This window comes from Mesoplodon bidens, assembly GCF_964165515.1.
Source record: "Mesoplodon bidens genome assembly, chromosome: 10".
Lineage (NCBI taxonomy): Eukaryota > Metazoa > Chordata > Mammalia > Artiodactyla > Ziphiidae > Mesoplodon > Mesoplodon bidens.
The window spans coordinates 4,548,056-4,573,274 of NC_138172.1; the positions used below are offsets into that span (position 1 = coordinate 4,548,056).

The 25,219-nt window shown below is 48.1% G+C and overlaps 1 protein-coding gene across 1 annotated transcript; it reads right to left on the reverse strand.

The window, feature by feature from the left end:
• Nucleotides 1-487: 487 nt before the first annotated feature.
• Nucleotides 488-23,660, reverse strand: RBSN (rabenosyn, RAB effector). The gene is made up of 12 exons (XM_081247591.1): nucleotides 23,382-23,660; nucleotides 21,060-21,376; nucleotides 17,747-17,887; nucleotides 14,553-14,653; nucleotides 13,594-13,639; nucleotides 13,314-13,475; nucleotides 10,305-10,546; nucleotides 8,204-8,274; nucleotides 5,457-5,543; nucleotides 4,010-4,112; nucleotides 2,539-2,643; nucleotides 488-1,846 (listed from the first exon to the last, which is right to left on the reverse strand). The coding sequence occupies exons 2-12, from the start codon at nucleotides 21,205-21,207 to the stop codon at nucleotides 698-700; spliced, it is 2,355 nt and encodes a 784-aa protein (XP_081103717.1). The 5' UTR covers nucleotides 21,208-21,376; nucleotides 23,382-23,660; the 3' UTR covers nucleotides 488-697.
• Between the last annotated feature and the right edge of the window lie 1,559 nt (nucleotides 23,661-25,219).

A 25,219-nucleotide genomic window follows, 5' to 3' on the forward strand; every position in this document is an offset into this window, starting at 1 on the left:
CCCTGAAAGAGACAAACAAGAAGTCAAAGAGGGAAACAGACCCTGGTGAAATCTCACCACCATTACCCACTCTTAAGAAGAGGTGCTGGGCTTTCCTGGGTCTAAACTACTGCCTTCATAGCAAGACCTCCCCCTTCCATTGCACAAGCAGAATGTGCCCAGTAGGGCAGTGAAAGTCCCAGGTAAAAGGAGCATAATACCCTAATGGGGACAGACTGCCTCCAGAGCCGAGTACAATTTACAGGACTCTTATCTTGTCTGTCTCGGCTAAAGGAAGGGCCCTATATAAGGCTGCCCTATAATACTGCATAACGACCAAACACTGGGCAGGAGCAAATGGATGCAAGAGGTACAAAGTAGCCATTTCTGCCCAGGGCCCAACAGAACTGCGCTTAGTTATATCTCAGCAGTGAAGTTTTAAATTCCCTTCTAAAGGGAAAACCCAATTATATATTAAAAAAAAAAAAAAAACAGGAAAAACAGCAAATGCTTGCTGATTCTTCCTGTTCTAGTTCCCAATTTATTATTCAACTGTCATGGAAAAAGCTCCAAGTGCACAGCACGAAACAGCAGATTCCTCCCCCCGACCTATGTGCAGCTTAAATCTCACCCTTCCTCCTTCTCCATCAACCCCAGCAGCACTCCCTCCTGCTCCCCTGGCTCCTGCCAGGCCCCAGAGGCGCCCTGCCCACCACGGTCAGTCGGCGCCCCCCTTCTGTTTGGCCAGGGTGTGCTTCAGCTCCCTCAGGTTCTCCGTCAGCACCTCCACCTCGTCCAGGCGGCCGCACTGCTTGGCATCGAAGATGTATGCCTTGATGTTGTCGATCTGCTGGAGGAGCAGCTCCTCCTCTATGGGCTCCTCGCCCTCCTGCCCGCTCTCACTGTCCACCTCGAACGGGTTAGTACAGGGGGCCTCCTCGAAGGGGCTGCCAGGAACAGGAGGGCCTGAGGGTCTCTGAGGGGGATGCCCATCTTCCTCGTCAAAGGGGCCGGGGGCTGGGCTGTCTGGGCTAGTGAAGGGATTCCCTGCCACTGCCTCCTCTTCCTCCTCTTCCTCAAAAGGATTGTACTCCTTGAGGACACGGGCTGGAGGGCCGAGCAAAGGCTCTGCAGCAGGAGGGCTGGCCATGCCCTCTGCTGCAGGGCTGGAGAGGTCTTCCTCATCAAAGGGATTTAGGGAGGGCACCTCATTGTGCTGCGACGTGATGCTCTGGGGGAAGAATTCCTGGCCAAGGGCTGGGGCCCCAGACCACACTCTGATGGGCTCGAGAGCCGAGCTGGTTGAAGGGGTCTCGGGTGCCGCACTGCTCTGAGCTGGGGAACAGCCCAGATCCAAGGCATGAGCAAGGTGGTTGCGAGGCTCTCTGCCTGGCTCCAGCTGAAAAGGCCTGATTTCTCGGAAGTCCAGGGACTGAGTCCGCGTGTGCAGAGATGCCACCTGGAACTGCTCCCGTTCTCGTTCCCGCTCCCGTTCCCTCAGCATCTGCAGCTGTTCCCGCTGCAGGTCCTCCTCCTCAGCCTGCCTCCGGGACAGCTCAATGGCCTTCTCTGTCTGCTGCTGGTCATACTCGTCCTGCAGTTGGCGCAGGTTCTCCTGCAGCGTACGCACTTCATCCATCCGGCCCGCGGCCATAGCCTGCCTGATAAACGATGTGATGTTGTGGATCTGCTGGAGGAGTGGGTCCGAGTCTTCGACCTGCCCCTGACCTCCTGAGAGCGGGAGCCAGCCCTCAGCCTTTCTCAATGGGGCAGGGCCCCCGCGAAGGGACACCACCTCCCCGTTGGTCGCATGAGACACCAGGTCACTGCGCCTTTCCTCAAGCCTTCGCTGGGATTCCAGAGCAGCCTGGGGAGACACCAAAGCCAAAGAGAAGAAACACGGTCACCAGGCCAAGAGCCACACCGCCAGCCACCCTCTGCAGTCCCACTATCCCTGTGTCAGTGAGACTCCAATTCTCCACCTCAGGACTACGATATCCAACTGCTAAAATCAAATCAGGCTTTTTTATCAGAAGGGAAGGAGGGACAAACCCTGATTTTCAAAATTAAAATAACAAATAACAGTAAGTTAAGGGATAAGCTTTTCTCAATCTTAGATTCACTGGCCATGCACTTGTCTTAAATCTCTGAGGTCTATTACCACTCATCTACACTAGAACCTCACACAATCTTAAATACACATATTATTCTGTTTAATATTGCATATTCCAAAGTGTTCTACAAAGAACTCCCTGGTGTCTGGGTCCTCTGCAGCTTGTACCAGGGGGAGGATTGCCAGTCTCTATGGTATTCTGGATAGGAGAAAATCAGTAGAACCACTGAAAGAAAAATAGGACCTGGAGAGAAAAATAATTATTCTGACCTCTGAAGATGAGAGAGGCCAGAAACAGAACAAAAGGAGAATGCAAACTAGAGAGAGTGAGAGGTTCTGACTTAACGACAACCTCACAGGACCTCCTGGGAGCCTGAGGAGGCCTCTGCGCTCAAGGGAGCCGCAGGGAAGAAGCCAGGACGCCAGCATCCCTGAGCTTCACTCACCCGTCTCTCCAGGATCTTCTTCCTCTCCACTTCTTGCTTCCTTTTCTTTTTCAGTTCCTCAAACTGTTCTTTGGTTGGCAGTGACATCAAACCAAGCAACTTTTCCTGCAGAGGGGTCACAGGCAATTTTATACTTAAACCGTTTTAGGAAAAAAGTGAACCTGAAGCCCTCTAGTGAGAGCCCACTTAAGCTAAGCTACCCCACTCTCGGACAATCACGTTAATGAGCAGAGCAGGGAAGGACCTAATGCTGAAATTGGACCAGAGACAACTTCCAAATGGGCCAGCCTTTTCCTGATGAAATGATCAACACCAGACATCCCAGTTATTTGCCCTCTCAGTGGGGTCTTTTCCTGCCCTCCCTGTCTACATCCGTAAGCCTCCATCCGAGCCCCAACCCCACCCTCTTTACGTTTCTCCACAGCGCTCTCCACCCTCTTAAGCTACACTTTTTAGTTGTTTCTTATCTATTCCCCTCTCTAGAATACAAGCTTTATGAGAACAGGAATGTCTGTCTTTACTCATGGCAGGATACCCAGCACCTAGAACACTGCCTGGGACTCAGCAGGCACTTATGGACTGTGGAATACAGCCACTAATCAAAAGCAGGAAGGGCCTCATTCTCTGCATTAGGATGTTGGGAAACTAACCCAACAGGACGCTTAGATCTCTGTCAGGAGCCCCACAGGGGATTGACCGTGACTCTCACAAGGGCTTTCTGAGGTAGAAACAACTTAGATCCAACCACCTAGGTCCAGTGCGCCCTTGAATAATCACCTGTTTCCTCCAAACCAATGGCCCAGGAAGAGTGCCATTGGAGTTTATCCCAAGGAGGAAATGCTATGTGCAAGTATGTCCATCAGGCAATCCTCAACAGCAAAAAATGGGAATCTATCAAATGCCCAGTGAAAGGGGAATAGTTAAAGGATGGTGTACACAGAGCACTATTCTGTAGTCATTCAAACAAGAGCTGTTTGAGGACTGCATAAAAAAGTTCTTATGGGACTTCCCTGGCACTCCAGTCATTAAGACTTGGTGTTTCTGCTGCGGAGGGCATGGGTCCGATCCCTGGTCGGGGAACTAGAAATTCTGCATGCCGTGTGGCGCCGCCAAAAAAAAAAAGTGCTTATGATATAAAATTCAGCAATAAGAAGGCCTAAACTTGCAAATATGCTACTTATATAACTATAAGTAGCATATATAACTACTTTATATAACCAGTGCAAATGGAATAAAAAAGAAAATATATCAGAATGAGGCAGGATGGTGTTAAGGACATAGGACTAAAAGGAATATTTACTTTTCTTTGACATCCAGATTTTTCTCTAGATATGGCTGACACATTTATAACCTTAAAAAGTAATAAATGTACACACAGAAAATAAACAAGCCATTGGCCCAGTCTGCCTTCAGAGTGGTAGAAGAGCACGGGAGGCGAGTGCGGTGTTTCTGCCACCCAGGATGGCTTTACCTGCACAAAAAGCGTAGCTGAGTATCTGATCATCCTCTGCAGCCGTAAAGTGTTTGGATGTGGTGGAGGGTCCTGCTTCAAGTCTAAGGTTAAGATCTTCTTACTGAATTGGAACAAACGCATCACTGTAACAGGCACTGCCAGCCTCAGAAACATGGGTGAAAAGTCCCGAGTCACCAGGCTTGCATGCCAGCAACATGTGTAGAGAAATGGGTTAGAGACTCCACTGAAATGTCCTTGCAGGCAAAGCCCATTTCTTACCCCTTGGCTGTACCCAAGGCCCCAAACAAGCACAGGGTGAACGACAAACACTCAGCCATCGAGGCACTGACCACTGGTGCAGGGCCAGCGCTGTGGGTGAGTGACCAGCACAGCAGAAGGGCCCTATGCTTGGTTTCATATTCTGCTATCACTGTCTTACAATCCTAAATTTTGAACAAGGGACCTGAATTTTCATTTTGCAGCAGACCCTAAAACCATGTAGCTAGTCCTGCACGTACGGATGGACAAGGGTTCCGTATCTCTGTTCTGAGTCACAGTACTTCCTACACTGCAAAGGGCTGATGTAACCCCAACAGCCAATCCACAGTTAAAAAGCAGTGACTGGGACTCCCCTGGTGGTCCAGTGGTTAAGACTCGGCATTTTCACTGCCATGGGCCTGGGTTCGATCCCTGGTCGGGGAACTAAGATCTCACAAGCTGCACAGCACGGCCAAAAAAAAAACAAGGCAGGGGCTTCCCTGGTGGCACAGTGGTTGAGAGTCTGCCTGCCAATGCAGCAGACACGGGTTCGAGCCCTGGTCTGGGAGGATCCCACATGCCGCGGAGCAACTAGGCCCGTGAGCCACACCTACTGAGCCTGCGCATCTGGAGCCTGTGCTCCGCAACAAGAGAGGCCACGATAGTGAGAGGCCCGCGCACCGCGATGAAGAGTGGCCCCCGCTCGCCGCAACTAGAGAAAGCCCTCGCACAGAAACGAAGACCCAACACAGCAAAAATAAATAAATAAAAAAATTTAAAAAAAAACCACGAGGCAGCAGTCAACTTGAAGAAAAGAATCTGGGTTTCCATCTGGGCTCCAGCACTTCTTCTAGCTCCAGCACTTCTTTATAGCTTCCCCTATAAAATGGGGATGTTAATCTCTACCTCACAGGGTAACTGTGGTATAATAAAGGAGCTACTCTGTGTGGAAGTAGTCAGTGACTGGCACACAGCTGGTGTCAATCAGCCCCTATTCCTTTAATAATAATGAACAGTAGAAATCCTTAACCGAAAGTTACTGAGATGCACTGAGTGCCAGAGCTGGCAACTCCCTCAGCCTCCTCCTCACACACTCCCACTATCACCAGGACTGGGTAAGCTCAGGTATGCTGGCCGCCCACCACTCATTAACACAGCACCTCCTCCACTCAAGGCAGCACGTAAGACATCACATAACAGACCTTACCTTAAAGCGTCTATTAGCTCATACACTTTCTGCACTTCCACTCGAAGGTCATTGGCATGTTCCAGACTGTAGGTTGTCTCTCCAGCACTAGGGAGAAATCACAGAGATGTTTGATCTAAGTGTCATCGCACTGAACGGACAGTGTGGTGTAAAAGGACTCACAGAGGAGGAGACAGTTAATTCTCTCCAAGTGGCATTTCAGACTCTTGTATATATTGCAGTGCTCATTCCTTTTCAAAATATAAGTGCTAACCAACTAGAAACTGCTTTTAATTTGCAGACAACATAGGGACACACTAGTGCCGAGGTCTTTGAGGACCAGCTCCTAAGCTCCTTGCCAAAATAAATGTGACTGAATCTACTTCAGCCTACTTTCCCTGAAAAATTTCAGTGCATCTAGTAAGACGGATGAAGTGGTTTACTAAATGAGTTGGTTAGACCACATAAGAGGAGAAGGCACTTTCTTTTCGCACTCAAAGGCTACCCAGGGAGCGGAGGAATGATAGGAAAGCTGACGAAGGAATCCAAGCCATGGCCCACGTGGCACTGTCAGTTGCCCCATGCTCCTGGGTCTCACAAACAATTGCTCCCTGTGTGAGAAAAACACTTGGACTCCAACTCAAGAAAGGAGGTGAGAGGGAGTAACTCTGCCCAGGGTGGAGGAGGGGACATCAGGGAAGGCCAGAGGTGGCTTAACCCCAGTCTCAGAGGAACAGCAACAGTTATTATGTGGTCTTAGAATTATTCCTTTACGAGTCTGCCATTCCCACCAGACTGCTGAACTCCAAGTGCAGTGATTATGGCTTTTCATTTTTATACCCCTAGTAACTAGCACATGGGACAAGCTTAAACAATGTTTACTGTGAAGAGAAACATTTCAAATGATCTCCAAGCTATTAACCCAGCCTCAGCAATGGCCACTCAACTCTCTTCCTGAGGGAGCAGCAATTTAAGTTAAATAAGCAGAAAGAACTGCTGTGTTTACCTGTTTTCCATCTATAAGGCAGCCCTAGCTGGAAAAATCTTGGTGTGTGCTGTAATCTGCAGATTCAATAAAGTTGTTTCATCATCTCTAACTGCACAGTTTGCAAAAAGAACATCAGATCAGAACTAAGAAGACTTGCACTTTGTCTTGATAATGCCAAGTCATGTGGAAAATAACAGGGTTGGCCCAAATCTGAAATCACTGCCCTGGTCTCAGTCACATCAACCAACGGTACTCTCCTCAGAGCACCTATCATGCCTGGCATTATTATCATGTGCGTTACTTGTTCACTTGGTTATGGTCTGCACTCCCATGATAACGAAGCTGTCTTCACTGTCCATTGCTGCAGCCCCAGCACCCAGAACAGCACTTGGCACGTAACTCGTGCTTGATAAATATCCACTGAGTGAATGAGTGACAGACTGAAAGGCACTTACTTAAAGCACTTCAGAACTGGTCTTTGGAGGCGTAAGAGTTAGACACCTGGAAACACGCTCAGCAATGGTAGCTCCCCCCTGGCTACGGAGGCCCATAGAGTCTCTGTTGCAACTATTCAACTCTGCTGCTGTAGTGCAAAATCAGCTACAGTAATCAAACAAATGGGCATGGCTGTGTCCCAATAACATTTTATTTATAAAAAACAAGAGACAATAATAAGTGTGGGCAAGAATGTGGAGAAATTGAAAGTCTCATACACTGCTGATGGGAATGTAAAATGGTGCAGTCATTTAGGAAAACTGTCAGGCAATTCCTCAAAAAGTTAAACACAGAGTTACCGTATGACCCAAGAACTCTACTCCTAGGTATATATCCAAGAGAAATAAAAATATATGTCCACAAAACACCTATACATGAATATTGATAGAAGCATTATTCCCAATAGCCAGAAGTGGAAAAACCCAAATGTTCACCAAGGGACTAATGGATAAACAAAATGTGGTCTACCCATACAGTGCCTTCATACAAAAGAAATGATGCACCGACACATGCTACAACAGGGATGAATGTTGAAAACTTTACATTATGTGAAAAAAGCCAGACACAATAGATCATATAACTATGATTCTATTTACATGAAATATCCAAACTAGGCAAATCCATAGACAGAAAGCAGACTAGTGGTTGCCAGAGAAAGGGAGAAGGAGCAGGGACTGCTAACGGGTATGGGGTTTCTTACTAGGATGATGAAAGTGTTTCAGAATTAAGACAGTGCTGATGCGTGTACAATTTTGTGAATGTTGTACTAAATGTAATGTGATGGTTGTACGAAAACCACTGACCTGTACACTTTAAAAGGATGAATTTTATGGTGTGTGAATTAAATCTTAATTTTAAAAGAAGAGACGGCACACTAGATGTGGCCCGAGGGCCAAAGTCTGCCAAACCCTGACCTAAAGGAAATGTCTGCTCTCAGCCCTGACACCTCAGTGTCACCCTGAAGTGGCAACTACCCAGGCACAAGCATGAGGCACAGTGCCCTTGCTCACCTCCGGATGCCGCACTTGGCAGTGGTGCTTATCGTCCAAGGCCCTTCCTAAACCCACTCAATCAGAAAAGCTGGGGTCACATGACTGAACATGACTACACAGGACTGCAACATGCACCCCAAAGAAATACAGATATGATGAAGAGTCTCTGCAGTCGGTGGCAGAAGAAAAGCCTGGGCAGAGTTAGGAATGTCATTTTCACCCACTAAAGAATTGACCTAAAATGCCAGAAAACAGTCACCACTAAATTAGTGAAACAGAGAGGAGTAGCTTACTGTAATGAGGCTGCCATCCTGATGTATTCAGGAGCTTTTTGGTCAACTTTCTCCATGCAAAGTCGTAATTTCTAAGAACAAAAAAGAAGAGGTGAGTTGTGCTCTCAAGGTACAGAAAAGCCTACCCAGAGGTTATGCTAAAGCAACAGAGATGTATTTAAAATGTGCAGTTTTATAAAATGAAAAAAGTGCAGAGAGTGGTTTTTAGTTGTTTTGTTTTGTTTGTTATCAATTTCCTGATTTAGACCTACTCTACAAGAAAACCTTGCAGGATGGAAAGAAAGCGAGGGTGAACGTTTTTTTTTTTTTAACAAATTTATTTATTTATTTTTGGCTGCGTTGGGTCTTTGTTGCTGTGCGCGGGCTTTCTCTAGTTGTGGCGAATGGTGGCTACTCTTCGTTGTGGTGCATGGGCTTCTCATCGTGGTGGCTTCTCTTGTTGCAGAGCACGGGCTCTAGGTGCACAGGCTTCAATAGTTGTGGCATGCGGGCTCAGTAGTTGTGGCTCGCAGGCTCTAGAGCACAGGCTCAGTAATTGTGGAGCACGAGCTTAGTTGCTCTGCGGCATGTGGGATCTTCCCAGACCAGGGCTCGAACCCGTGTCCCCTGCACTGGCAGGCGGATTCTTAACCACTGTGCCACCAGGGAAACCCGAGGGTGAACTTCTGACTGGATGTTTCTGAGAGGAGCAAGGCCTTCCAGGACACAAGTCATCTGAGTTTACCAAGGTAGAGAAAAGAAATTAGTTGCTAGGTCCTTTATCTGCCAGGTGACCCTAGATACCAGCACAAGGCACTGCCAGGGCTCATTTCAAAAAAGAAGGAAGCCAAAAGCACGGCAGCTATTTACAAAAATGAGTTATCAGATCATGAGCTCCACATAAAGGATGGACAATGGCTACATCTGCAACTCAGCAAGGGTTTAATTAACACCATTTCTAGTAGTCTGAGTATTTTCATGGTGGTTTCAGAAATACAGCCACTGTGACCTGCAGAACTGCTACCAGTGACCATTCAGTGATCATCAGACAAAAAAACATCCCTCCTTGGGGCTTCCCTGGTGGTGCAGTGGTTAAGAATCCGCCTGACAATGCAGGGGACATGGCCCTGGCCCAGGAAGATCCCACATGCCGCGGAGCAACTAAGCCCGTGCTCCACAACTACTGAGCCTGAGCTCTAGAGCCTGCGAGCCACAACTACTGAAGCCCACGTGCCACAACTACTGAAGACCGCGCGCCTAGAGCCTGTGCTCCGCAACAAGATAAGCCACCACGATGAGAAGCCCACGCACCACAATGAAGAGTAACCCCTGCTAGCCGCAACTAGAGAAAGCCCACGCACAGCAATGAAGCCCAACGCAGCCAAAAATAAATAAATAAATAAATAAAATCTATTTAAGAAAAAAAAAGAAGAACACACCCCTCCTCTGCTCAGTTTTGCACAAACTGCTTCTGATGCCCGGGCTGGTTTCCTCCTCCCCGTTTCCTACCACCTCCCTGCCCAACCCCCACCTGGCTCATCCTTCTCATCTTGAAGGCCTCACCTGGCCATTAGGAGGCTGAGCCAAGCTCACACACAGTCTGACTCTAAATCCCAGCTTCTGGCACCACACTCTGCTCCTTTAAAGCAGCATCTACTGAAGGCATTCCAGGGTTGCTGGTGGTAATGAGAGCTGAGGCATTTGAATGGACTTAAAGGAGGAAGCTCTAAGCCTCTGGGCAGTTTCTCAAACTCCCAAGTGAGTGTGGCAGGACTCTTCCAGCCCACTCTTCACCACCAGCTCCAGCTCCTGCCCACCCACAGAACTTGTCCACACTGCATGGCAACCACCCTTCCTCCTCCTGCCCCTGGGCCACAGAAGCCCCTAACCCCCCCCCACACCCCCACCGCTGTCAAGTGGGCATGGAAGGGCGAGGGAACAAGTTTGTTGCAACATAACCAGTGACTCTGCGACTCACCCAGGGCCCTAGCTAGTGCCCTTTGGCAGAAATTAAAAATGATTCAAGGGAATGACTTCCCAAAGCGTTCTCCAAAATCTGCAGGCATGTATATAACCAACAGCCAGATCTCTCGAATCAGACTCAAGGGCACACACGAATCACCTCGTAGAGCTTCACGATGTCAGGGGTGTGCTCCTTCTCGTCGATCTGCTGCTCTCTCTTGAGTAGTGTGTCCTTGCAGTGTGTACAGCAGCGGATCCGGTCGTCATCCTTCTCGTCCAGGACAGAGCTCACGCTGCTCACGCTGCTGATACTGGCCCGGCGGGAGCCGTGGACACTGTTGGGTGACTGGCTGGGGCTGGTATGAGTGCTCAGGGAGTCCTTGCTGGCACTGGTGAGCTTGTCTGTAAAGCACAACACAGGACAGGCAGCAGTGAGCCCGCAGCCTCCAATCACCCCACCAGCCACGACAGCAGTGGAATCCAACGGTGGGGGCAGCACGAGAGCAGGCTCTGCCCACAGGCGAGAAGCACGCACACCTCTGCCTTCCCGGGCTTCGGCTCTGAGGTGGGATGGACGCCCAGTGCAGCCACCAAAGAGCCAGGCAGCCTTGGACAGTGTGTCTCTGAGGCTCTGAAGCCCACCCCTAACCTGGCCTTACCACCCACTGCCCTGCTCCATCTGCCCCGTGCCTGAGACACAAACCAGGCTCTCCCTGGGCTACCCTCCACGGCCTTCCCCCACGCCCAGACGCCCGACTCCTACCCCTTCCAGAGCTCAGCTCAAATGGCACATCCTCCCGGAAGCTCCCCCCAATTCCTTGAGGCAAAAACAATCTGCCTTTCTATCAGTTTCTACTACGTCGCCCCTCGTGGAGCACTTCCCACTTTTCCCTGTAGTGATAGCTCTATGTACACCCCAGAGCTGCCCTAGGAATCTGTGATCCTGAGGATAGAAACTGTCTTATTCATAGCTGCACCCCTATATTTTTTCCAACAGGGCCACTTCATAGCAGCTGCCCAGTAGATGTCAGTTAATTAGCTCAAAAGAAGGGGGGTGAAGAGTGTCCCCAAAACATAGCTTATAAAGTGTCAGGTAAGACAGGGAGTCGCCTCAGGGAGAAAGGGGAAGTATCTAGGTAATGCGAGCCCGCTGGACATCAGAGCTCAACAGAGGAAGCATCTGCTTCTGTCCCATGTTATCCAGACATCCTGCAGCCAACGGTACATGCAGAGTCAGCAGAACTCTCCAGGGTTGCAAAATCCCCCCGAAAGTCCCAGAATTAGCCAAAACCCCACGAGATCAGCTTTAGCAACCTTTAACCAGCTGAGGTTCAAAGCTCTGGACCATTGGGACCACTGGGTTCCACCTAACCTTTACAGCCTCATTCCCACATTCTCAAGCAGTGTTTCACACCCCCAACTACTGTACCTGCTCATCTACTAACCTTCCCCGGGCCTTTCCACACCCCACGCCTGCGCACCAGCTCTTCACTCTCCCCAGGATGCCAGCCTGCCCCACCTCTCTGCAGGCCCAGTTGTGTTTCAGGGCTGCTCTCAAACGTCACCTCCTGACCCTGAGCACCCACACTCTCACTCTTCTTCAGCCTCTGCAGCGGCCTCAGCAGCACTCAGTGGCTCTCATATTACGACATTACAGCCTGTTCTATACGACAGTGAGCTGTCTGTGACTCTTTGCTCAAAGGAAAGGACTAGCCCGCTGCTCATTTTTTTTTTTTTTTTTTTTTTGCGGTATGCGGGCCTCTCACTGTTGTGGCCTCTCCCATTGCGGAGCACAGGCTCCGGACGCACAGGCTCAGCGGCCATGGCTCACGGGCCCAGCTGCTCCGCGGCACATGGGATCTTCCCGGACCGGGGCACGAACCCGTGTCCCCTGCATCGGCAGGTGGACTCTCAACCACTGCGCCACCAGGGAAGCCCCCGCTGCTCATTTTAAGACCACATCCTACAGTCTCCTCGCAAAGCCTCACCTGCCACTTCAAGCAGAGCTGACAAAGATTCCATCAACTCAGGACTTCCCTGGTGGCGCAGTGGTTAAGAATCCACCTGCCAATGCAGGGGATATGGGTTCGAGCCCTGGTCCGGGAAGATTCCACATGCCACGGAGCAACTAAGCCCATGCGCCACCACTACTGAGCTTGCACTCTAGAGCCCGCGAGCCACAACTACTGAGCCCGCTCACCAGAACTACTGAAGCCCATGCACCTAGAGCCCATGCTCCCTAACAAGAGAAGCCACCACAATGAAAAAAGCCTGCGCACCACAACGAAGAGTAGCCCCCGCTCGCCGCAACTGGAGAAAGCCCGCTGGCAGCAATGAAGACCCAACACAGCCAAAAATAAATAAATAAATAAATTTATTAAAAAAAAAAAAAAAGATTCCGTCAACTCTCCCACGTGCCTGACACAACTTCTCTCATCATACTTGTCTCTTTATAAAGCACTTGTTTGTCAGTGTGTCTCCCCTTCTGGATGCTGGACTCCCTGAAGGAATCGATGATGCTTATAGACCAGACGTGGGCAAACAACAACCTGCAAGCCAAGTCCAGCCTGTTTTTGTATGGTCCTCAAGCTACATATGGTTTTTACACTTCAAAAAGGTTGTTTAAAACAGAAGAAGAAATGTGACAGAAACCGTATGTGGCCCACAAAGCCTGAAATATTTACTACCTGATCTTTTATGGGAAAAGTTTGCCAACCTCTGTTACAGACCATTGAATCACCGGTCCCTAACACAGGGCCTAGGCTGTAATGGGCTTCAAGGAATAAACAAGTAGGGCCTCCCTGGTGGCGCAGTGGTTGAGAGTCCGCCTGCGGATGCAGGGGATACGGGTTCGTGCCCCGGTCTGGGAGGATCCCATATGCCGCGGAGCGGCTGGGCCCGTGAGCCATGGCCGCTGGGCCTGCGCGTCCGGAGCCTGTGCTCCGCAACGGGAGAGGCCGCAGCAGTGAGAGGCCCGCATACCGCAAAAAGAAAAAAATAAAAATAAAAATAAAAAATAAAAAAAAAAAGGAATAAACAAGTAAATGAATGAAGATCCCATGGGCCATTAATTTTTTTAAAATGTCCCCCAAGTCACCCAGTGGTAATTAGTAAACAAGTTAGTCTCAAAAGGAGATCAGGGTCCAGGGCCCGCCTCCCCATCACCTACTTGCCAAGGGAAGGCTGATGAGCTCCATACACTTCTTGCACATAATAGACCCACAGAGGCGGCAGTGGTGGCGGCGGTTGCGGATGCTGAACTTATTCCCACAGTCTGGACAGAAGGGGACATCCTGGTCGTTGACCCAAGGCACCACGGACTTTTCTATTGCTTTGGGAAGAACAAAACAAAAACCAAACAATCATAAACATAGGCCATTTTAAAAAGGAGATCTGGTCAAGAAGAAAGATAAAGAATAGAAGGAATGTGAGCAAAGTTGTAGAGTTACCTCGGATCTTCGCAGACTCAGTATTTGTTCTGTCAAATGCAGTGAGCTGACAAGGAGAAAAAAGTGCCAGAAGGAATTAATCTGATGGTGTATACACTTTCTACAGGCAGAAGCATCAAGTGGGAATGAGCACACCAGCATTGCTCAAGTCTTATCTGTCGTCTCCAACCCCAAAATGTCACAAAAACAACTTTGTGGGGGATAGAGTATTAGCTTTGCATCCAGAAGGTACCTCCCGGCGCATGACCCGTTCCAATCTCTTTATTGTCAGTTACCCGCTTAAGCAATAACCAGGGGTAGGCAAGGGCACGGTGGGGTGGCTACTGAAAGCAATGGGAACCCCCTGATTCACCACAGTCCTCCTGGACAATGAAAGTGGTCACATATTTCTGCCCTACGAAGTACCCATAAAGAATTGAACCCGTGTGGTTGCTGCCATGCCCACCACACAACCCAGCTTATACAAAACAAGCATTTCCAGGGTTAAAGTAAACAGAGCGATCGTGGTATTGAAGACAGACTCTTAAACCAACCACAGGACGAGAGGTTCCCACACTGCACACTGGCCCTGGCAGGGTACTCCTCACACGCCTGGTTACTAGCCTCTCTGTTTGCCATCACATGGTATCACACACTATGCCTCACTGCGTGATTGTCCCTGGGACACCCAAATGAGGAAAGGATCTAAAGGCAGAAAGGCTGTCCAGCAGCCAAGTGGGCTTCATAGGAAGAAAAAGGGAAGCCGGATATGTGGCCAGTCATCAACCTGGGCCACTACCTTCAGTAAAGCCAGCCCAGGCTAGAACCATCCACCACGTCCTCAGCACAGCTCTAGGTGGGGCGCTTCCTTGCCAGCATCAGACATACACAATACACAAGACATATGCTACAGAAATGTAATTCTCCCCCCAGAAGATTTATACTTGCAAAAAAAAAGTGTTTTAAAACAAAAGATTTACCTTCTCTAACCTGATTATTAATTTATTGACTTCAACGACATAGTGGTCAATTCTGGCAGCTCGGTGTTTTTTGAAGTCGGAAAGATGGCTTCTCACAGCACCTAGGAGGGGAGGTGGTGACATAAACGACTTGTCGTTTCCCTGAGGGAGCCTCTCTACTTTGAATTTCAAACATTCTAGGATTTTATTATATTTATCTATTTATTTATCTATCTATCTATCGATCGGCCGCACCATGCAGCATGTGGGATCTTAGTTCCCCAACGAGGGATTGAACCTGGGCCCCCTATGTTGGGAGCGCGGAGTCTTAACCACTGGACCGCCAGGGAAGTCCATTAGAGTCTTACTAAAAATTAAAAAACTAGAAAAGCAAATGGAAGGAAATTTGCTAAAATGTTAACTGTGGTCACCTTGGGGCCACAAAGTATGATAGGAAAGACCTTAAGGACAGAGGTTGAACTCTGGAGCCAGCCTGTGCTCAAGTTTCAATTCTGCCACACACTATGTGACCTTGCACAAGTTCCTTAACCTCTCTGTAACTTGGAGTACTCAGCCATAAAATAGGGAAAACAGTAGTACCTACTCCACAGGGCTGTTATCAGGACTAAAGAAGTTAAAATTTATAAAATCCTTAGAATACTGCCTGACACATGAATTTTTGTTTAATAAAAAGGCAGTAACATTATGGGCGATTTTTAAACATCTCAAACTTTTCTGTACTTTTCAAAGCTGGTACAATATGGTTTTTCATCAGAATAAAAACAATCCTTCTCAAAATAGCCTCCCAAATGTAAACGCTAATAGATGCCCTTGGAGGGGGCTAGTTAAACTGGTAACTTCTCAGTCCAGCAGCCAAGACCCAGGACAAACCTCCTCACACAAATGGAACCAAGTAGCCTGTTGTCTCAGTGCATCTGAAATATAACCTGCTCAATCCCACCTCTTCTGAAAGCCGGCCCTGCCCCCGCAACCCTCCCAGCACTCAGTTCATTTCTTCCACCCAATGATGGCCTATTCATTTAGGTACTTTACCACAGGGGTCCCCAACCCATGCCACACGGCAGGAGGTGAGTGGAAGACAAGAGAGCGAGCAAAGCTTCACCTGCAGCTCCCCATCGCTCACATTACCGCCTGAACCATCCACCCTCCACCCCCGTCCATGGAAGAAGTGTCTTCCTCGAAACTGGTCCCTGGTGCCAAAAAGGTTGGGGACCACTGCTTTACCATATCTAGATCTTTACGCTAAACTCTTAAGCATCCACACTTTTCTTCTTCCCTAATCAACTTTAACACCTAATTAAATTTTAGTTTCGAATTTTTAGGAGTGACAATACACATTAACTTTTAAAATTTGCCATTCACTTGACCTTTTGTAATTTGTGACTTCCTTCAGTTGCTGAAACAGGCAAGTTAATCAGTAAATCACCTTGATAATTTAACACTGGCAATCATGAAATAAGCTATCAAAAAGCTAATAATTCATATGCTTGAAAAGTCTCCTTCATGTTTCTAATTGTCTTTCATATATAACTAATATATGCGTATAGTCTTATTTTTAAGCCATTTTTCTCCTGCCATAATGAAAATAAAATTTTTCCACTCTCCAACATGGTAGCCCCTAGCCACACATGGAGACTGATAACTTAAAATGTGGCTAATGTGTGGTTGTGGAACTGACTTTTAATTTTATTTAACTTTAATTTATTTAAATTTAAATAGCCACATACAGTTAGTAGCTATCATATTGGATAGTGTAATTCTAGGACTTTCCTCTTCCAAAAAGACACATTCTGGGATTCCCTGGTGGTGCAGTGGTTAAGAATCGGCCTGCCAAGGCAGGGGACATGGGTTTGATCCCTGGTCTGGGAAGATCCCACATTCTGCAGAGCAACTAAGCCCGTACGCCACAACTACTGAGGCTGCACTCTAGAGCCCGCGAGCCACAACTACTGAGCCCGCGTGCCACATCTCCTGAAGCCCGCGCGCCTAGAACCCGTGCTCCGCAACAAGAGAAGCCACCGCAATGAGAAGCCCGCGCACCACAGGAAGAGTAGCCCCGCTCGCCGCAACTAGAGAAAGCCTGTGCACGGCAACGAAGACCCAACGCAGCCAAAAATAAAAGTAAATAAAATAAATAAATTTATTTAAAAAATAAAATAAAAGACACATCCTGCAGCAGCACTATTTGGTAGATGACCCCAGGGTAAATATCACTTCCCTTCTTAGAGCCTGTTTTCTCATCTATAAATGGAATGAGCATCACTTCCCTTTCCACTTCACAAGGCTTTTGTGCAAGGTGAACAAGATAATGAGTATCAAAGTATAATAAAGTACTATGGGACTTCCCTGGCAGTCCAATGGTTAAGACTCCGCACTTCCAATGCAGGGGGCGCAGGTTCAATCCCTGGTTGGGGAACTAAGCTCCCACGTGCCATGCAGAGCAGCCCCAAAACAAAACAAAGTATAATAAACTACTACGAAAGAATCATTATTTACCCATCACATGGAGAGAAAATACTATATTAATGATCACTATCATTCAACAGTTAAAGGACATGTAAGATTAGCTAGTTCAACTCCATGTGGCATGATCTTTTTGGTAAAAGCTTTACTGAGTTATCATTCAAATACATACAATTCACCATTTAAAGCATACAAATTCAGTGGTTTTTAGTATATTGACAGGGTTGTGAAACCATCACCAAAATAAATTTTAGAACATTTTCATCATCCCGAAAAGATGGTAATTTTGAAAGTAAGTAGATGATACCACAATTACATGCTTCAGAAAATTAAGGTGCATGAACCAGTGCTTCCCAGTAGGCAGGTAATCAATGTCTACACAAGAAGAGACAGCCCAGTCAATGGACTGCACCTGGGCTGATGTCAGAGACCTGGATTCCTACCCCAGTTCAGCAGTTTCCTAGCTGTCTGACCCTGGGAGGTCCCCATGGAGTTCAGTAAGGATTAAATGAGAGTCCACAAGTAAAGCATTTAATGTAGTGCCTAACACAAAGCAGAGGCCCAGCTCATTCTTGTCCATTTTCTCCCCCCACTAGAACACAAGGTCCAGGAGAAGCTGACAACCATTCTGATTTACTGGTGTCTCTTCAGCCAACTCTTAAAACATACAGATGTTCAATAAACATTTGCTGAATGAATGAATGAATGAACGAATGAAAAGAATTTCTTACCAAGCTCCTGGGGTTCCCACATGTAAGGATCAACCCCTCCATAGCTGAAAGACTCATATCCTTGGGTCCCTGATTCAGCTCGGTCATCTCCTTCTCGTTTCAACAGCCTGTTCTTTGCTTTCCTAGCCTTCTGGACAAGACCTTGAAAAATGGAACAAACACCATATGAATCCACAAAGATAACCCAGTAGAGAGTCAAGGTCCTATAGGAAGAGCACTTAGATTTCACCTATCAACAGGGTCCCAATGCATTTCACGGCTTCTCCTGTATCAGGGTTCTTTCATTTTCTGAGGACATAAGTAATATGAGGGAAGGAGGAAAACTAGAATCACTGTCACAATCTCATTTACTGATCCAATTCCATCCTCCAGCCCATATACATTACAGGGATCTTGCTGCTTAAATCCATTATAAAGTTAAGGAGAGACTCAATTGCAGGCTGAGGAACATCAGCAAACCCTACCAGTAAATCGGTTCTGAAGTAGAGATTCTTGAATTCAAAGATATGTACTTTAGATATGTAGTATGGAAGGGAACTCTTGGGTCTGGGGTCCCATAAGAAAGCTGAAGACTGTGATTTCAGCAGTATTATTATGATTAACTCTAGTCTAAAATCCTAAGGCCATAAAAGATAAAAGAGACTACTTCAGACAAAATTAAAGAATTTCGGGCTTCCCTGGTGGCGCAGTGGTTGGGAGTCCGCCTGCCGGTGCAGGGGACGTGGGTTCGTGCCCCAGTCCGGGAGGATCCCACATGCCGTGGAGCGGCTGGGCCCGTGAGCCACGGCCGCTGAGCCTGCGCTCCGTAACGGGAGGGGCCACAACAGTGAGAGGCCGGCGTACCGCAAAAAAAAAAAAAAAAAAAAAAAGGAAGTACACAAGAGGAACTATGTGCTTCAATGAGGACAAAAACGCCAAGTCAAGAGCTCTAAAGGTAAAGAGAGAGAGCTAAATAGCAGGAATATGAGGACATTATGTTTTTATTTATTTATTATTTGGCTGCATCGGGTCTTCGTTGCTGCGCTCGGGCTTTCTCTAGTTGCGGCGAGCTAGGGCTACTCTTCATTGCAGTGCACGGGCTTCTCATTGTGGTGGCTTCTCGTTGCGGAGCACCGACTCTAGGCACGCAGTCTCAGTAGTTGTGGCACGCAGGCTCAGTAGTTGTGGCTTGCAGGCTCTAGAGCTCAGGCTCAGTAATTGTGGCGCTCGGGCTTAGTTGCTCCGCCGCATGTGGGATCTTCCCAGACCAGGGCTCGAACCCATGTCCCCTGCATTGGCAGGTGGATTCTTAAACACTGCGCCACCAGGGGAGTCCCAAGGACATTATGAATAGTATAGTCTATCCCCCAGTAAGTCATTCCCTAGCCTTGGGTCTTGCCTCCCAAATTCCAGCAAGACATGGAATCAGAATCTTAATGAACACCAGAGTGCCTCCCAGATTTCAAGCTTCCTAAAAAAGAGGCTGATTAAGAGGAACAGAGAGAATGAGGAAAGTTAAATTCAACTGACAGCCCTCGTGTCCTGAAAAGGCTTTGTTAAAAAAAATGCATCTCTGGGCTTCCCTGGTGGCGCAGTAGTTGAGAGTCCGCCTGCCGATGCAGGGGACGCGGGTTCGTGTCCCGGTCCGGGAGGATCCCACATGCCGCGGAGCGGCTAGGCCCGTGAGCCATGGTTGCTGAGCCTGCGCGTCCAGAGCCTGTGCTCCACAACGGGAAAGGTCACAACAGTGAGAGGCCCGTGTACCGCAAAAAAAAAAAAAAAAATGCATCTCAGATAAGGCAAATGTCCTAGACACAAAATGGACTGGACACTGAAACCTTCCTGAAAGGTTTGGATGGCTTTTTTATAGCAGAAGGTAGCTATAAAGTAAGCCTACTGAAGGCACCAGGAAGACAATGGGCTATATACATAAATAGTTTCCCTCTGATGTGAGATACTGTGAGTTAGGAGAGAAAGTAGCCCATAACCTGCCCTTGTCAGGGATGGTGAGGCTAGTTTTAAGAGATTATGCTAGAGTTAGAACCAAAGCTTGAGCCAACCAAAGAAGGTCCTTCTTGCAGCCTTCCATTGTAATGGACACTAAACAGAGAATCAGAAATGCCCTTCCTAATAAAAGCAGGCTTCAGTGCTTGCAGCCCGGCCCCTTAAGCTAACATCATCTTTTTTTTGTTTTTTTTTTTTTTGCGGTACGCAGCCCTCTCACTGTTGTGGCCCCTCCCGTTGCGGAGCACAGGCTCTGGACGCGCAGGCTCCATGGCATGTGGGATCTTCCCGAACTGGGGCACAAACCCGTGTCCCCTGCATCGGCAGGCAGACTCTCAACCACTGAGCCACCAGGAAAGCCCTGACTTTGTCATATTTTTGACAGAAGTTATAAATGTTAATACTTTCAATAATTCTTTTTTTCTGAACTGAAAAGTGAGACATGGAGTGAGACTTTGATTACAAGGGGCATGTGACTCACACGTGTGGAGGCCAGAGTCCACTTAGGAATACATGCATCAATCCTTTCTCTCCCACCCAACAAAGAATTGTGAATAGAGCAATAGACCTTTTTAATCTCATTGCCTTCAGAAATGTGGCCAGCTATTAACTGAATCACTAGGAAAGTGAATTCCAGAGCACCAGCATCATACTTAGGGGTTAGAATCTAAAGTCCGGGAAATGAATAATCTGTATAGCAAAAATTACTTTGAAAAATTCTTTCTGCAACCCTCCAGGACCTGAGGGTTCTCGGAAGCTCAAAAACCAAGTTTTAACTTTTTGGGTTTAACTCCTTATATTTCAACCATAATCTTCCTTTTCCTGTGCTGCAGAGGACAAGGTCTAGTTGAAGAAGTAAGGATGGCAGGAAGGCCTGAATTTGTGACAGGTAAATGGGTGTACAATGTGCCTCCACTTACAGAGCAAAGGAAAGGAATTCCACCCCAAACCCTCTGAGGCTGGCAGTTAGGTCATTCAAACATCCTAGCAAGAGACAGCAGAGGACAGTAATTACACTTAGTAGGTTCAAAGCCAGGCTCTACCTCACTTGGCAGCTTCAGGCAAGTTATCTCTGTATCTAATCTCCTCATCAGTAAGACGGGGCTCACAGTCACATAGTTACCGTGAGAATTAAATGAAGTTAATACACTGGAAGATGGTGAATAATGCCTGGCACATGGAAAGCACTAGAAATATGTTCTCTATTATTATTATTAATTTCGTATTGTTTATCCTATTACGGTGGCAACCTGGTAGCTGATGAAAACCATCCCACGAGCTAAAGCTCCCAGTGACAGAATGAGGTAAGCAGAAAATCCCTGCCTCGTACTTTTAATTTGCCCTTTGACATCACGGTCTTCCCCGGAGTGTTCTTCCTCATAATGTGACTGCAGCTGATAGAAAGACTGCAGGTCCTTCAGGCACAAAGGGCAGAGGAAGCCCTCCCTCACTTCCCCTGGGTCATCCAGAGAAGCCATGGCAGTGTCACTCTCAACCCCCGCCAGGCAGGGTCCTCATGCCAAGAGTCAGCTTGATTCCTCCACAAGAGACAAGGGATCCGCAGCGTTAGCTTAACCAAGCAGCACACAGGTGATGGGGAAGTGGCATCATGGCGCTGGATGAGGTATCCTCTCTGGAGTAGGAGTCCTAAGAAAGGAAAGAAGCGGGGGAAAACCAGTTCAGGCAAATTAACAGCAATTGAGAATTTTCCTTGTTCTTTTCACAGTTCAGGAAGGGTACTTAACATTTTTCAGTGCAAATTTGAGAACACAAACTGCTTTCTCGAATCCTTAAGACTAAAACACAAAACTTTCTAAGATATGAGAACATCACTGGACAATGGCAACTCAGTGAAAGGGAAAGCACAGATTCTTGAAGATAAGAAAGGAAAATACAACTTCAACAGTAAACACAATACCAAGGCAATTCACTAACATTCATTCCAATGATCCAGCTTCATAATCTGTATTCCACTTTAGCCGCTGGGGAAATGTCTGAAATAGTTATCAACAAGCACAAATTTTTATTTGACTCTCTTTACCTTGACCATTTATTCAGCTACATATATGGAGCTCTTGCACCTCTGTCAAAAAGGCACTGATATAAAAGGGATAGCGCCTGCCCTAAAAATCAAACCAACCAAATCAAACAAAATTCCAGCTTCAGTCTAAGGAGGAGCATTAGAAACCTAGTGATCAAAAAGAAAAATCTATTCTGTGTCTTACGTTTGTAGGGTACTTTTTCTCCAATAAACTTACTAGACTTTATAAACCAGCAAGCCTAACGCTCTCACTGCTTCAAAAATAAAAGAAGCTGATGCTTATACAATTCAGGGCTTAATAAGCTACATTTTCAGTTTCATCCGGCACACGGCAAAGTCACTTCCAGTGTCATCTCAGAAAGATGCACAGCCACAGGGAAACGCAGACAAAACCAATCCACAAAAGCAGAAAAGTTTCTCCCCAAGAACCTGAGGCCATAAACCACAGTACAAAGTGAGGGGGAATGTACGACCGTCAGCTTTGAGCTGTGGATGGACCTGCTAACAGGGCCACGGAGAAGGAACTGCCTAGCCCTCAAAGCTGAAGAGTGGCAGTGACCCACGAAATAAACAAATGAAACACGAGGTCCCTATTTTCTTCCTCTAGCTAAAAAGCCCAATGGCTATATACATTCAGATCTAAGCCCCTTTTCCAGACGGTCGCTGAAAAAGCAGCTCCCGGCCCCTCCCAGCCAGTGGTTCACGTTCACCCGAGCCCCCTTCCTTCCCACGCACTCACGCTACCAACACACACTCCCCGCATCTCGAGACACCCTCAATTCCTCGAGAATGCCTTGCTTGACGCATTCTCCCATCGGGCAGCCCTGCACCTCTCCTCATAGCATTTATCTCAATCTGTAATCACAGGTACACAAAGCGACTTAATCCAACAGCCTGTAAGCTGTTTGAGAGCAGAAGCCACGTCCTCGTTCCCAACACCACACCCCCGGGTCAGTGCCCCGCACAAACCACCGAGAATCTCAACAACGCTCCAAGGGTGAATAAATGAATGAACGGACGAACCCTAAATCATATAACCAAATACCCAACACAAACCACCAAGCCAGGCCCCACGTCCACAATATATGAGAGACCCTCACACCCTAAATCACGTCCAAAATCCAAATAAAACCCACATCTCCTGCAACTCCACGTCCAGCGTGAGTGCTGCCGGCCACACGCCGCAGCCACCACACATCCCCCGGCCGCCCGACCACCCTCCACGTAACTCAACGTGACGTGCACGCGCCGCATCACCGCACCCACAGTGCGGTGGGTGAAAAGGCTCATCCCCACAAAGCACACACGACAACTTCACATAGGCACCACACAAACCCCGAACCCAAACGTCTAAACCTCCACAGAAGACCCAAAAAACGCTCCTGGGAGACAGCCCCCCGCCGCCCCAGCCGCGTAACGCTACAGAGTTCACACAACCCAAGCAACCACAAAGTAAAAGCACCCCGGGCACACGAGCGAGACGCGCGGCCCGATAGTCCCAGCGCCCACCACGCACGTCACACCCACCACACACGGATCCCACGCCCGCACGGCCCGCCCGCCCGCCCGGTTTCTGACAAGAACCCTGCAGGTACGCCCAGCCCTGTGTACCTTTCCCGGTCCCACAGCCGCGAAGGCCTGTCCAGTTCTCCGACACGAGCTCAGGGCCTCCACGACCCCCCTCAAGCGGTCGAGGCCACCATCTCCATCGACTGCTCGGCGCTCGACAGCCGCGCCTGCGTCGACGCCTAAAACGAAAGAAAGGCAGACGGACCACGGAGGAGCGCCAAGTCTTCGAGGGGACAGAAGGGAATCCCCAAGCGCAGGCCAGCGGCGGATTCTGCGCAGGCGCAGGAAAAACCGGCCAGGCGAGGCTGGGTAATTTTGCGACGTTTTGACGACTCTGGTAGTTCCGCCAGCGAGGTTGAACCACGCCCCTTGCTCTCTACACCACTGTTAAGTATGGGAAAACTGAAGCCTATGCTTTTTTGCTCCTTGACCGAGGTGCGCAGTGAATGAGGCAGCGAACGGTTTTGAATGCCTCCTCCCTCACCGCCAAATGCACTTCTAAATTAGAGTCAATTAAACTTCCTGAGCGCTAGAGAGTAAAGGAATTATTTGAGAGGCTTGGAAGATGTGGGGAGTCTGGAATATAACAGCATGAGAGTGGGCTTATAATGACAGGAAGTATACATCCAAAACAGGTACAGTGTGCTCAGGAAAATATGTGAAGTTTTCCAAAACAAACAAGACTGTAATGAGATATCACTTTACAACTGTTATAGTGGCCGTTAACAAAAGAAATGTATTGGGGAGGATGGGAATGGAACACATGTAGACTATCGCTGGGAATGTAAATTTCTGCACCCACTACGGAAAACACGGAGATTCCTCAAAAAATTTAAAAATAGAGCTAACATAGGACTCACTAAATCCGCTTCCGGGTGTTTATCTGCAGAACAGGAAAATGCTAATTCAAAGAGGTATCTACATCCTCTTATCTACTGCAGCATCACTTACAGTGCCCAAGATAATGTAAACAACCTAAGTGTCCACCAACGGATGAATGGATAAAGAACAATGTGTGGGGAACACACACACACACACACAAGAAACCCCAACGATATTCCCCACAGGCCTCGGTGACTTGGGCTGGTGTCACATCCCTGCAGCCTGAGCAGCCTTGTGTCCCAAGGCTGGACTGTGGCGGAGCTGAGGGACCTAGGGAGGATGGGCCAGCAAATGAGCCCCCCTTGCACCTGCAGAGCCAGGTTCCCTGGGGATGGGACCACCATCTCCAGATCCAGGCGGGCCGTCGTACAGCTCAACCAAGCCGAGTGCACCCAAAGCCCGGTGGACCTTACGGCTGTAAGAGCTTTGATAAGTCACCAGGTCTCCAAGTCTCCTGGTGCTGGGTTCCCAGCGGCAGCCTCCTTCCTCAGAATCCCCCCACCTACATACGACAGTATCCTCAGCATTGCCGTGTGGGCAGGGGTTGGATTTTCCTGGGGCTGAAGGGTAAGGGGGAAGCAGCAATGAGACGCCAGCCCTTAGCTGTTTCTTGTGGCACATTCCACTGTAATAGCTAACCCAGAAACAGGACTTTCTCTATGGCGCTGACTGCCCAGTAACCAGACTTGGGCCTGAAGAAGTGCTGCCGCCTAGTGTACAACTCCTTGAACAACAACTTAAAAACCGGTACTTCAGGGAGATCACATCTATGCTCTGTGAAAACCTAGAGGGGTGGGTTGTGGGGGGTCGAAGGGAGACGCAAGAGGGAGGGGGTATGGGGATATAGGTATACGTATAGCTGATTCACTTTGTGATACAGCAGAAACTAACACACCATTGTAAAGCAATTATACTCCAATAAAGATGTTAAAAAAAACAAAACAAAACCTGTGCTTACCGGCACTAAATATACAAAAGGGCTTGCAGGGGCTGTAAAT

What these genes read in the sequence shown, in the direction of transcription:
- RBSN (XM_081247591.1), bottom strand. Translation starts at nt 21,207, where the DNA reads ATGGCTTCTCTGGATGACCCAGGGGAAGTGAGGGAGGGCTTCCTCTGC. An exon ending in GTGGGAACCCCAGGAGCTTG is followed by an intron (nt 14,654 to 17,746) that starts GTAAGAAATTCT and finishes CTCCCCTCCTAG; the next exon opens with GTGCTGTGAGAAGCCATCTT. An exon ending in CAGCTACGCTTTTTGTGCAG is followed by an intron (nt 2,644 to 4,009) that starts GTAAAGCCATCC and finishes ACCCCTCTGCAG; the next exon opens with GAAAAGTTGCTTGGTTTGAT.